Here is a 13,698-nt window from a genome sequence, read left to right on the forward strand (position 1 = left end):
CCAGTGCTTTTGTAGGAGGGCATATCTTCCATAAGTATTAGGGCGAGGATCCAAAGGAGTGACCCTACGCCTATCTGGTCGGGATTCCCCAGTTCTTGTGGTGACGAAGAGTCCAGTTTCCTACTGGTATCTGTATTCTCCCTCCAAGGAACTTGACGCAATGATAATGGAGATCAACAACTCGTATGGTGAAAAGGGAAACGCCTTCTTCAGGCTGAATGGTGACGGTTCCTGTGCTCAAAACGGCCGTCTGTTTGAAACCATCGCGACTGCGAAGACAGATGCGTCTACAGATCTTCGATTTGTATCTTCCACGTCCAAGCAGAGTTCTACAGGGGCCGTTGGGAGAAAGATATATTTGCTTCGCCATTTGAAAAAGTCGAAGGATCAATTTCCGGCAAATTTGCCGACCCTCTCAAGCCAGCGCCCAGTGCACAGCTTCATTCAAACGCAACGGCTCTCCTGCCTTCCGGCAAAACCACGATAACCCGTCTCTACTCCTGGGGTGAACCACTGGACCCACTGCCTGCCTCATCTTGGGAGCTAGCCAAATTTCTTCTCAGTTAGACACCCATTGTTCCCATATCCCTGGCTCGTATCATCCAGGAAGCTATCCGTGTCCGCCTCAGAGGGAACCTCCCATATCTAAAGAAACCAGAGGCCAGACGGGGAAACATTCCTCGACAAGAAACAGATGTCGAACGGTATGCCCTCCTGAGTTGTTTCATGATATGGTGTTCTACAACTCTCTGACCTCCCCAAAGTGACTTAAGAGTCATTCTTCCGCCATTACCTCTCTCATCTGGCATCCCATTGTTCATACCCATTGACTTTGAACTACATGCCATCAAAATCACATTACTTTCAGCCTGCCTCTTTCCATTCGCCTGCTACGCCGTCGGCCTCCTCTCCAGCAAAAACACTGTGCCTGGAATGGATGGATACTGCCCAGAATGCTTTCGCAAGTCTTCCTGCCCTCTTGTTTTCTTCACATCGCCTTATTATCTGCCTATCCAACCTGCTTATCTTTCCACATTCTATTTTTGTTTGGATGTCCAATAGGAATAGCAATACTCGAATCACACTACCTCCCTGCATGATATATAAATGTATAGTATGTCACTAACAGATGGATTCGGTGTCACAGTATGGGATTGCTGATGAAGTTCTATGGTAGTAAGGACATATACTGTCTGAATTAAACCTTTTTTGTGGTATTCTAACTTTATATTCCGGAATTATGATTGTCCTTGTATCGTTTTTGTTCCGCTCCGGCTCTGCTAGTTGAGAGGTGTGTATTCGGGTCAGGCCGGGTGTAACCTGTTCTTGCCCATCTGGGGCGCCTTTAAATCTTTGCTCCGCTTACCCATTTGTCTTTGCATCATCTTGCATCACCAACAGAAATGAATTATCACAAGCTTATCCATCATTGCTTGAATCCCTTCTTGATGATCAATCTAATCATTAAATTTGAATTTCCGCGCCCAGTAATCTGCCTGGATAGCTAGGGCTATTGTCAACATGCTTTGAGTACCAGAATGTACTGTACCATTCTTTTTCGCCATTCTAGGAAAAGCCTAACGAGGCTAGGGTAATATGCCCATAGGTACTCTGGTACTCTGGGTATCTGAACAGCGTATTCCTGTCGTTTATAAGATGTCTTCCCCGGATAGGTAGGTGTGTTCGTACATTCATCTATGCATATATGTCCTTCAAAACCATACATTTTAAGAAAGCACGCAAGGATGACTAGTATATGTACCGGAAGTTCAAGTTCTCCTTATCCGTCAGGTCACTAAACGCCGTCGCGTCCAGATCCCTCTGCCTCGCGGCCGCCGCATGCGCATCGACCTGTCCATCATCCCGCAAGATACCCTGGATCCGGTCCCGATGGCGATTCTCCCTCCATAGGAGGAACCGCAGCGACAGCAGCAGCGCAATCTCTGCCAGATGCGACACGATCATCGACCACATTCCTAGCGGGTACGTGGGCGCCTGCTCTGTCTTGTAGAAGAATGGTCCTGCAATGTTTCCTGCGCAGACGCCTAGGAAGATCATCGCGTTTGTGACAACCTTCTTCGTGTGGCCGGCCGTGTTAGCTGTCAGGATCGATAGGATCAGCACGAACGACGCGTTGTATGACCCGGTCAGATAATAGCAGATCAGACGACCGACTTTGTTGTCTGGGTGGAGGAAGCCAAGGCCAAAGGCGCCAGCCACATTCGGGAGGAGGAACAGGACCGCGACGTAGCACCGGTTGTTGGGTGGGAGCCGGTCGTTGATCCAGATGCTGATGAGAATAAGGATGGAGATCAGCGCCCCGTAGGGAATTTGCATGACGGTCGTGATCACTGTAAGTGCGTCAGCATATGGATATATAAGGATTGATTAAGTCTTTCGGAGAAATCACTTACAGGTTGAAAACCCAAAGCCCTTGATGATGAGAGTACCGAAATTGCTGATACCCCCGTTGGGAATGTTCGCAACCACACCGAGGATGAACAACATCCAGACTTTCCAGTCGAAAATTGCCTCCCATACCTGGTATGGCTTGAGGGTCTTGTTCTCCACGCCTGTCTGATTGTCTCGCAAACGCTCGACTGCCAGTCGCTTCTCATCCTGTGTGAGATTACTTGCCGTGACAGGAGAATCGGGGAGGAAGGCTATCATTATCAACCCCCATAGGGCGCAGAGAGCCCCTATGATTAGGAATTCGTATTTCCAAGAAGCCAATGCGCCTTTGATGTTACCGATTCCGTACCCTAGTAGACCTCCTAGGGCAATACCAAAGCCGTTTGCCGTGTACCAGAGACCGATGCGGATGGGCTGCTCGCGTCGCGTATACCACATAGACGTGATGAGCATGAAAGATGGGTCGCTGGAAGTTTCAGCATGTTGTCTCAACAGTTGAACTAGAAGAGTCTTACCTGCACGCTTCTGCGGCACCCGAAATTGCCCTCAGGACTGCCAACTGTGTGAAGTTCTTGACCGCCGCTGTGTATACATCAGACACTACATTCCGAATACCTGAAGGGAACTGCAGCTCTCACCTTGCAGCATTAGAAAGAACCCCCAGAGGAAGATGTTGACACCCAGGTACTTCCCAACGGCGAACCTCTGCATGAGGAAGTTTGTGGGAAAGGCCCAGACGAGAAAGCCGAAGTAGAAGATACTGGAGAGCCAGGAGTACTGGGTTCCTTGGAGGTTTAGGTCCTCGACGATCCCAAAGATGGCAGCATAGGACAGCGTGGTCTTGTCGATCTGGAAAACAGTCAGCTTGGCGACATGCTACCTGGATACGGGAGCGTCGACATACATAGTAGAAGGCATAGCAGACAGCAAGGAAGGGCAAGATCATGAGGTCGATCTTGCGGACCAGCCTCCTCTCAGCAGTGGGATCGATGTTGCCATCCCAGTCGTCGCTGGCAAAGAGGGCCAGCGCAGTGTCTCCATTGTGTATTTTCTCAAGCTTTTCACAGGGAGCATCCAGATGAACGGCTGACGGTTTTGGATATCCGTTCTGGATTTCCTGAGCAGGGACAGGGGGGTTTTCGATGGCGGACATGCTGCTATCAGTTCACCATGAAGCTTGCGTCCAATTCAACACCAACAAGGTCGACGACGGAGTTATATATAACTGCACATATGCATGATGTTCACAAACATACCTGCACAGTGCTGCATAATTTTGCCCAAACACACTGAAACGGACTGCCATCCCTATCAGGCAGGTCTACAACAATCCACAGATTTATTTCGTCATCTTCGTTGTATCCATGGACTTGAACCGGAAGATTTCCCTGTTAGGACATCTACGCCCCCACGTCCCCCCACCTGGGGTTGCGTGGGGGTCACCTGGGGTACCAATATGGGGTTGAATACCGTATTCGATACACTACGAATACACCATAAATACAGGATAACAGCGAATCCCAACAGAGGAACTAATCAGGGCTTCACGGAGAAGTCCCGAAGCCTCGTCTCCTGCAGCAAATCAGCGTCGGATCATCCCAGAGCTTCTCGCAAAACGCACACGTGGTTGGCTGCCAACGCTCTCTCGGCCGGATGAGACAGGCCTAGACTCACCAATACGGTGTGTATGTTTATACAAGAAGTTCAGTGCTTGGAACACATGCGCTGGGACTCGTTACAACCCCCACGCGAAGCATCGGACAGCTTCTCCCGGATCGCCTTTGTGAGCTTCCATAAGCCCGTCTCACGATACCTTCAACTTCTCCGCCAGCATAATCCGGCTTCATCTGCTGTTTTCTTTCCGTTTCTAGTGTCAATTGCTCTTCTGAAGCTTGTCGATGGCTGCTATGTTAGATGGCAAGGAGGTGGCCCGGCACAACTCAAGAGAGTCGTGCTGGATCGCCGTCCTGGGCAAGGTATACGATGTCACTGGTGAGTTGCCTCTTTGCGACCAAGGGTAATGACTTGTCTAAACTATCCCAGACTTCCTTAATGAGCACCCTGGAGGCGCGCGGGCCATCCTAAAATGCGCAGGGCGCGATGCCACCGACGACTACATGGCCATCCACGCGCCGGAGCTGCTCGAAGAAACCCTCCCTCAGTCGTCCTTCAGGGGCCTGGTGGACTCCTCGACACTTCAGAAGCCCGAACAAAAGATGGTGACTGCTGCTAAAGACCAGGAAACCACCGGTCCACCCCCTCTCAGTAGCATGATCAACATTCGCGACTTTGAAGCCGTCGCTGAGAAACATCTGCCCGCCAACGCGTGGGCGTACTACGCCGCCGGGGCCGATGATGAGCTTACTAAGATTGAGAACGAGAAGGCATACCGGAAGGTGTCTCTTCGAGGCCGCATTCTGAGGAACGTCAGTTCAATTGATACGAGTACCAAAATTCTTGGCAAGCCTGTGTCTCTACCCGTTTATATCTCCGCAGTTGGGATTGCCAAGTTCGCACACCCACAGGGGGAGTGTACGCTGGCTGCAGCGGCTGGCAAGGAGGGTCTGGCGCAATTGGTGGCGACGCGGTCTAGCATGTCAATCGAGAGCATCATGAAAGCACGGACAAGACAAGACCAGCCCATATTCTCCCAGCTGTACGTGCAAAAGGACATGGCACAGTCAGAGGCCTTCATCCGCCGCGTGGAGAAGGCGGGTGCCAGCGCGATATGGTTAACCGTCGACTCGCCCGTGACAGGGAAGAGGGAACGGGATGAACGCTTAAAGGCGCAGGTTGATGTGCGTTTCTCACTGGCCATGGGAAGGATATGCTAAAGCTAAAGATTCCACTAGGTCGGAGAACAGAACAACGAAGAAATCGGCAATCGTGAAGTCCAGGGAATTGCGAAGACGCTACAAAGCTCCGTTTCAGCAGCCTTAGACTGGGGCACCATCGCGTGGATCAGAAATATTACCAAGTTGCCATTGGTCATCAAGGGCATCCAATGCGTCGAGGACGCTGTGCTGGCATACAAGCATGGTGTCCAGGGGATTGTGCTGTCGAACCATGGTGGTAGATCGCAGGACACGTACGTCGTATATGCTTACTTGCATATGTAGGTACTGACAACTCGCAGATCGCAGCCGCCACTCCTAACCCTCCTGGAGATCCGAAAGTACGCGCCGGAAATTATAGGGAAGAAGATGGAGATATACATCGACGGAGGCATCCGTCGCGGCACAGATGTCATAAAGGCACTCGCGCTGGGGGCAACCGCAGTCGGACTTGGGCGGCCATTCCTCTACAGCATGGCAGCTAGATACGGCGAAGAAGGTGTGCGAAAGCTGGTGCAGATCCTGCGAGAGGAAATCGAGACCAACATGGCCCTCATCGGGGCGACGAAGCTGTCGGAGCTGGAGCCAAGCATGGTTAACACGGCAAAGCTGGAGCGAGACCTGTACACTTTTCCAAAGCTGTAGATATGTTTGTTAGAGCAGAATATAGTCATGTATACCCATATATAGCCCATTTCTATGTCTGTTCCGTCTTTATATGACTCCGCATTCTCGGAAATCCCCCGCGCGGGCCGACTCGGAGCCCCACGGTGCCGACGTCCCGAGCGGTGCGGGGTCACGGCCGACGTTTCCCCGCGGGGCATAGTGCGGCTTAGTAAGCGACCTTGCGGGGAAGGGGGTTCTGCGGGCCTGAATTGATAGTAGAGATTTGTGTGTTCATATGGGTCTATGTTGGCCTGTGTGATCTGAGACTTCCCTAATTCTTCACTAATATATATTCCCATAGAGTACATGGTGCTATCCTCGGATATACAGGCACAATGGACCCCAATGACCAGATAGACGTCCTGCTCTTTGGCCTTGGCGCGTAGGTCTTCTCCGTACCTCCCTTATCTCTAAGCTCGTTCTACCGGATTGTGTCGCATTATCACTGATATTTGCAGTTTGAACCTCCCTTTTATGTTCATGAGCCGTCAATGGCAACTAACACGTCTGTTACTACACTAGCATCGGCTCCTTCTACGGCTTCATCCTCTCCCGGGCCCCGCGCGTCCGGTTGACGGTTGTTGCGCGGTCGAATTACGAGGCTGTTTCTGCCAATGTAGGTCTGCATCTTGACCCTGTTCAATTCACCTGTTATGTGTTTCTCCGTACTCTGCAATTTGGACCCAAACTCACAGGGTTGGCGTGCAGGGCATCACGATAGATAGCGAGAACCATGGAAAGCATACCTTTCGTCCGTTTAAAGGTGTGTACAGCTGATTGATATTCGATCATGCGTATATACAATCTATACTAAGTAGACTTTCATAGTCGTCAAGTCCCCGTCAGATGCTACCGGCCCATTCGACTTTATCGTCTGCGCCCACAAGGCCATCGACCAGGACGGTGCCATCGCGCTGCTCGAGCCCGTGGTTGACTCTGCAGGGACGACTATTGTGATTATACAGAATGGCGTTGGGAACGAAGAGCCGTTCCGGAGGAAGTTTCCGGATGCTACTATTATCTCTTGTGTGGTATGTTCTAACTTCTTACTTTTCCCCCTGGAATATCCAGATAGGCAGATACTGAGTCCTCATAGGCATGGACAGGCGCAACACAAACCTTCCCCGGCGTCACGAAACACGCTAAAACCGAATCCCTCCAGCTCGGCCCCTTCCCGAACCCTACCCGTGATGTCTCCATCGAGACTTCTCGCATCGAGACATTCGCATCCCTCCTCTCCGCCGGCGGAACGAACTTCTCCGTCCTCCCCAACATTCAGCTACAGAGATGGGAAAAGGTCGTCTGGAACGCGGCCTGGAATTCTCTCACCGCGCTGACGGGACTGGATACGCAGTCGTGGCTGTCCTCCTCTCCGGACGCGGTGCCCATGACGCGCAGATTGATGACGGAGGTTATCAATGTCGGTCGCGCGTGTGGTGTGTCTGGATTGGAGTACGCGCTCGTGGATCGGTTGATGGACAGGATCATGGCCCTGCCTGGGATAGGGAGCAGTATGATGACGGATTGTCAGAATAGGAGGCCGCTGGAGGTCGATGCTATCTTGGGGTATCCGGTCAAGAGGGCGAGGGAGTTGGGGGTTGATGTGCCTGTGCTGGAGACGTTGTATACGACTTTGAGGGCTGTGGATTTGAGGTTGAGGAGGGAGAGAGAGAGGGAGGGGAGTGTATAGGGTAGAGTAGATTGGATTCAATCGTATTGAGAAAACGGACTGGTAGATGTGGTGCCATACTATATGGACTTAAGTCTGTGTCTATAGGCTCTAGTTTATAAATTCAATCGCGCGATTGCTCCTCTGTGTGCCCTACCAAGCTATCCGCGCAACAAGTCCTCTCGGAAACAAACCAACCAAAAGCTTCCTGATCTCATCCATCACAAGAATACCAAACGCCAGCGCGATAGGTATGAACCAGAACTCAATCGGGACCGGAGCGGTGTTGAACAGTTTCTGAATACCGGGGACCTCCGTGACAAAGATCGCGATGACGAGAGACGTCAGCATGGCCAGGGGGAGCCATGGGTTGCGTCGTTTCTTGCGGATCGGGTCGGCCTGCAGAATCGACATTCGCTTGTTGCGCACGGACAGGATGTTCCCCCACTGCAGGATAACGAGGGTGACGAAGTAGACGCATTGCCCGACGTTGTTGAAATGGGTCAGCTCGTCTGTCGTGTAGCCGTAGAAGCCTTCGGAGTAGCGCTCGAAGCCGAGCGCGAGAGCGTGGAAGGGGATCCCGGCTTCCTTGTACATGTACAGAAAGAACATGGCATGGGCGCAGAGCGTCTCCATGACGCCGACAAAGAGATAGGATTGACCGTATATCTTGGCGTTGATCAAGTGGTCTTTCTTGTGGTTCCTCGCAGGCAGGCTGAGTAGATCAAACTCCTCATTCTCCATGATAAGCGACAGAGAGAGAAAAAGGTCTGTGAACACGCAAATTATGATCATTAAGAAGGAACTCAAAGGGAGGGGGAATCCGAAAAAGACGTTCATCAGTACGGGCCAGATTTCAGACCAGCTGCCGGCCGGTAGGAGGTAGGCAATGACTTTCTGGAGATTCTGGAAGACCAGTCGACCAAGACGGATGCCGTCAACGATGGAATCGAATTTATCCAGCAAGACCAGATCAGATGCTTCGATTGCGACGTCGCTCCCTGAGACAACCGCTATTCCGATATCTGCGGCGCGCATCGCTGGTGCATCGTTGACACCGTCACCAGTGACGGCGACAACATTGTCACGCGCCTTGAACTCGTCGACAATGCGGAGCTTTTGCTCGGGCGTCGTCCGTGCAAATACGATTTCCTCGTAGTTGCAAATAGCATCCCAGTCAGCTTGGGTCAGGGCGGAGATCTGGGAACCTTCGACAAGAAGACTTCGTCTGGAGCGCGCCATGTCTTTTTCATTCCCGTAGTCAACAGGGAAATAGGCCAGATCGTTCACAGTATCTGGCTCAGCAGTGCCGGTAAAGATGCCAACATCCCGAGCGATAGCGCTGGCCGTTAAACCAAAGTCTCCGGTGACCATGAAGAACCGTATGCCTGCCCGACGGCAGGACGCCACGGTCTGCGCCGTTTCTGCACGGGGAGGATCGATTATTCCGAATATCCCAACGACGACCAGGTCCTGGATACATCCGGCCAAGATCTCATCGTTGAATTCATTCGACCCGACAGTTCCTCGAGGGGTATAGAATCGCTGACAGAGAACAATCACGCGCTCAGCACGCCTTGACAATTTCTCTTGGAAGGCTGAGAAGAGCTTTTTGGCTGCATCATCCAGCGGCTTGACCTCATCACTCAATCCAGACCTGTAGGCGGTACATTTGGGTAGAAGAACATCGGGTGCACCCTTTACATACACAAGATAGCTCTCACGCGATGCATTCACGACTCCCCGGCTCTCAGGGATTTTGTGCAAAGTCATCATCCACTTGTTCTTGGAATTGAATGGGATTTGGTGAACCCGTGGGTATTCAGAGGTTTGCGCTTTGTGATCAGGGTTTACCGTCTCCACGAAGCGGAGGACTGCTGCATCAGTGGCATTACCATTGACGATCCGGTCATTGACTGGCTGATTGAGCGTTGTAAGGTCAAAGAAAGCATCATTGCACAGAACCGATCCTCGGAGCAGTGCTTCAACCGGTGAATCGAGCGGAATGGACTTTAACTGACTTTCGACCAGATCATCCACATTGTATTCTTTGTCGACAAAGCCGACAGACCTGACAAACATTTTGTTCTGTGTCAATGTCCCGGTCTTGTCTGAGCAGATGACATTCACACAACCAAGCGTCTCGACCGTGGCAAGTCCCTTGGGAAGTATATTGGCCCGTTTCATCCGCTTCGCGACCATCATCAGTGTGAGGGCAACGCCGACAGGCATACCTTCAGGTATAAAGGCGACCACGCAGCCCATAACGTTGTTAAGCATCTGCACAACGTTCATAAATGAGTAGTGGTCAACACGAAGCCATCCAACCCAGGTAAATAGAATAGTACTGGCTAGGATAATCGTCAGGCAGACTATGATCCTCACAAAACGTGTTATTTCTCTTTGGATCAGAGTTGGCTTTTCCTTCACGCCCGCCGTCATCGAGGCCAAGCGACCCATTACAGATCGCCCACCGGTGAGAACAACAAGTCCGACCGCGTTACCGTTGGTGACACTCGTGCCCATGAAAGCGATATTCCGTGTTTCGAGGAAATTTTCATCCGTAGCGTCGATCGCCCCTTCGACTTCATCAGACTCGCCAGTCAAAATGGAACGATCAAAGCGGACGTCTCCCGAGCTTCGAATGATACGCATGTCTGCCGGGACTTTGTTTCCTATCGAGATATGTACGATGTCTCCTGCAACGAGGTCTGTTGCGGGGAGCTTAACCAACTTCCCATCACGTAAGACGAGGGCCTCTGACGGAAGCAAGTCGAGAATGGAGTTCATGACGCGCTTCGTGGACCAGTCCTGAAAGGCAGAGAAGCCGGCCTGGAGGGTAATCACAATGATGACCAAGATTGCCATGGCAAGATTGGTGACGGACGGCGGATTGCTCAGAGGTTTCCAGCAGATGAAAAAGATGATGACTCCGATCCACAAGACCGAGCAAAATCCCCCGAAAACGTACATGAGGACCTTTTTCAGATAGTTCTCATGGTGTCGAGAAATTATATTCCTGCCATCTCGCTGAAGTCTAGTCCCGGCCGCCGTGCTCGTCAAGCCTTGATCAAAATCGGCATTGAATTGCTGGGATAGCCGTTCAGGCGTGAGAATGTGGAAGTCAAGTTGCTCGAAGTAATCCTTGTCAGCTTGCTTCTCGTTCTTCTGCCTTGCCTTCACCACCTCCTCCGCCGCATTCTGCGACTCTGAAATCTGGAACGAGAGAGTTCGAAACTCGATTGGAATTCCGGCGGCCGCTGAGGATGAATGAGCATTGCTCCGCGCGCTTCTGATCGTGTCACAACTTTTGGAACGTCCACGTCTCAACCGATGAGGCTGGTAGATAGAATGCGGGTCGTCGTTTGGCGGCGACTGCTCGAACATTACATGCAGAGGGCGATCAGTCGTTTCGATTTCCCCTTTTTGGTCGTCTCCCTCTGCCTCGAGATCCGGCTCTGGCGAATCTGGTGAGTTCGGCGCATTCCCCATGGAGGGAACGCCTGAATGGGAAGGCGACATATCAGGAAGAAAAGGAATAAAAGAAAACTGAAAAGCTCACTGCTGAGCGAGGCTGACGGTCCAGTGAAGGAACATGTGTCACCAGTAATAGAAAAAATGAGGGGAAAAGGGTGGAAGTATTCCACGACGCTTGCAGATTTAAGTACCTGCCGCTCATGGTGTCTAGGCTGTAGGTTCTCTATGCTTAGACTCAGGGTGGCGGACCGCCGCAGGGATTTTCCGCTTGCGTGATTTCTGTACAGGAGAATAGGACAGAATTTGAACGAGACTCATCAATACATTGTAATCTGGTAAGAAAAGATTCTTTGAAACACGCTAATAGCTGTCACTCGCCTATCTAGTAAGGTCGATCCCAAAGCTGTACGTCTGACCTACGCGTCCCCTAATGGTATCCGGTTGCAGAAATTGCGAGATTCTGGTTCTTGGAGCAGCATGCGTGCTTTTGCATTGCAGAGCACGTTTGACATGCCTACAAAAGTAGATATCAATATGACATTGAATCATGTTGGTTGATACTTTGATCCCCCATAGGGTAGATGAGTACAAAACTTGGCTGAAGCTTTCTTTGTAGTAAGACGTGCCGTGCCCTTTTGCCGGAGCTGCTGAGAGGAATGGCTGAAGATCATCTCGCAGTGTGCGCATATCATAGTGGCAGATTTGTTGGGGCATGGAGATGCTGGTATATATGAGCGATTTTTTCCATCCAAAGGATTGTCGCGGAAGAAAGGGTCAGAAAAATTGACCAAGTGCTGACGGCAGATAGTGCCATCTGCTTCCTCCATGGTAAGCTCGAAAGAACAGATAAGCCGCGAGGGATCTACCCAAAAAGAGAGGCCAAGAAAAATCTCTCATATCAACATTCGACGATCTAGGCTGTTCGGAAGGAAATTTTCCGACGCCACGTTGCCGCACTGACCACGCTCTAATCGCAGCGCATCTCATAGCTTTCATCTGGCCAAAGTCTTCTCACCACAGCTGTGTCCTTTTGTCTCTCACTCTTGCCAGCAATCTAATTGGATTCTGTCCTTCCCCAGCCAGGTACTACCTGCAAAGCTGATCCGTACCAGCGGGAAATTGATCTCAGGAATGCGAGACTCGCGGGATGTATGACTGGGGTTGTCTGTATGGCAAAGAGCGATTTTCCTGTGAACTCTCTAGCTACCAAGATCCAAGGTACTGAATAACCGTATGCTGTGGGGCGTTCCGTTCGTGTGCGATCGTCCGTGTACCAAGAAAAACACTGAGACAGAGCCAAGCACTAGTCAAGCTTCTGCCACTGGGTCAATGATGAAAGTTGAAGAGACCACGAAGGAGAAAACGACTGGAATGTGGATGCTCTTCTCGTTACGTACCGGTACACTCCACTAAGGGCCTGGACAGGCGTTTATTCTAGGGGTTACGACACAGAATCTACTTTATCCCAGAGCGTGACCTGGCCAGTAAAAACCGAGTGTCAGCCCGTAAGTTGTTTATCCATGCGAACATTGCGATAAGCAGTTGATTTCCGTTTGTATTACCTACTACCCTGCCGTCCAGCATCCTCCATGTGCGTTTTTCAGAGCCCACGCGTGTGGAATTGCTCGCTTCGCAGTGGCCTTCCCTAGTTGGCGGTCCTGTCCACGGCACGCTGGTTCTCTTCTTCCTATCAGGCAAAAGGTGGCATCCTTGCCAGGGCTTTCGAGGGGAACATTGGATAAAAAAAGGCTCAAGAGTTCATAGTAGATGACCTGAGACTCTCTTCCGAGTGAACACTAGTCGTATCGTCTCGCGGCTGAAGGCTGGCGGGTTATATTTTCTTCGAACTGTCGATTCCTGTAGATACTTAGTCATTTTTAACTGCTGCTTTATACGGCGCTTGCCGCGTGGATCTCGGCTGACTGTGTCCTTTCGAGAACTTGGTCCGTATTCCAGTGCCTATGTCCTAGAGAGCGTAGTATTTTGTTAGTGTGTCTGCCACGTATCAACAACGGCTTATGGAACTAACCCTGATTGTGTTCATATATGGCGTTTGCGGACCACAGTGTGCCAGTGGTGGCTAAGGAACCCGGCTAAAGGTGAGCTCCCTCCTTGATTCGAAATTGTCTGTTAGCAACCGATTTCTAATCTTGTATGGTCGTTATCTAGGAACCTTTGACAAAGCTCTTATCACTTCACCAGTGCCGGTCTCCTAGCATCGCGACTGAACAGCTGTTATCGCTACAGATCTTTGACCTGTCCTATGGCTTCGGTCCAAGCCAACCAGCATCCAAGCACGGTTTCAAGGCAAGACAAGCTGGCCGACAGCAAATATCGGAGACCTTCTCATCCGACGTTCTTGGATCCAAATGGGTACACGAAATCATAGTTTGCGACGCTGGTGAGAAAGGCCTATGACGGCCGTCTTACACTTCATATCCTGTCCACCGGATCGACCACAGACTACTCTGGAGTCGAGATTGTCGCTGCGTGAATTTGATGACGTGTTAGTTTGGCTATAACGGGTCTATCTTGCTCGGTATTTAATAAATCTCAGTGATCAGTTGCTTATTAATATTAATGACATTTACAGCGATTAGCAGTATCTAATTCTCAAATTTCGTCAAGGTCTCGATATGT

General features: G+C 50.9%; 4 protein-coding genes across 4 annotated transcripts; 2 read left to right on the forward strand and 2 right to left on the reverse strand.

Annotated features, from left to right (window-relative positions):
• Positions 1–1,749: 1,749 nt before the first annotated feature.
• Positions 1,750–3,565, reverse strand: VTN00DRAFT_5209 (uncharacterized protein; the record flags this gene model as incomplete). The annotated part of the gene is made up of 5 exons (XM_069431715.1): positions 1,750–2,351; positions 2,415–2,878; positions 2,928–2,994; positions 3,051–3,261; positions 3,317–3,565. 5 exons carry the CDS (start codon positions 3,563–3,565, stop codon positions 1,750–1,752), a joined length of 1,593 nt encoding a protein of 530 aa, XP_069287646.1.
• A 745-nt stretch (positions 3,566–4,310) lies between these two features.
• VTN00DRAFT_5210 (uncharacterized protein) lies at positions 4,311–5,891 on the forward strand (the record flags this gene model as incomplete). The annotated part of the gene is made up of 4 exons (XM_069431717.1): positions 4,311–4,404; positions 4,456–5,210; positions 5,265–5,500; positions 5,549–5,891. The coding sequence occupies 4 exons, from the start codon at positions 4,311–4,313 to the stop codon at positions 5,889–5,891; spliced, it is 1,428 nt and encodes a 475-aa protein (XP_069287647.1).
• A 356-nt stretch (positions 5,892–6,247) lies between these two features.
• Positions 6,248–7,602, forward strand: VTN00DRAFT_5211 (uncharacterized protein; the record flags this gene model as incomplete). Its single annotated transcript, XM_069431718.1, has 5 exons — positions 6,248–6,294; positions 6,435–6,528; positions 6,621–6,675; positions 6,741–6,943; positions 7,009–7,602. 5 exons carry the CDS (start codon positions 6,248–6,250, stop codon positions 7,600–7,602), a joined length of 993 nt encoding a protein of 330 aa, XP_069287648.1.
• A 132-nt stretch (positions 7,603–7,734) lies between these two features.
• On the reverse strand, positions 7,735–11,073 carry VTN00DRAFT_5212 (uncharacterized protein; the record flags this gene model as incomplete). Its single annotated transcript, XM_069431719.1, has 1 exon — positions 7,735–11,073. One exon carries the CDS (start codon positions 11,071–11,073, stop codon positions 7,735–7,737), a length of 3,339 nt encoding a protein of 1,112 aa, XP_069287649.1.
• Between the last annotated feature and the right edge of the window lie 2,625 nt (positions 11,074–13,698).

This window comes from Thermoascus crustaceus, assembly GCF_041956765.1.
Source record: "Thermoascus crustaceus strain CBS 181.67 unplaced genomic scaffold VTN00scaffold_3, whole genome shotgun sequence".
NCBI classification, from domain to species: domain Eukaryota; kingdom Fungi; phylum Ascomycota; class Eurotiomycetes; order Eurotiales; family Thermoascaceae; genus Thermoascus; species Thermoascus crustaceus.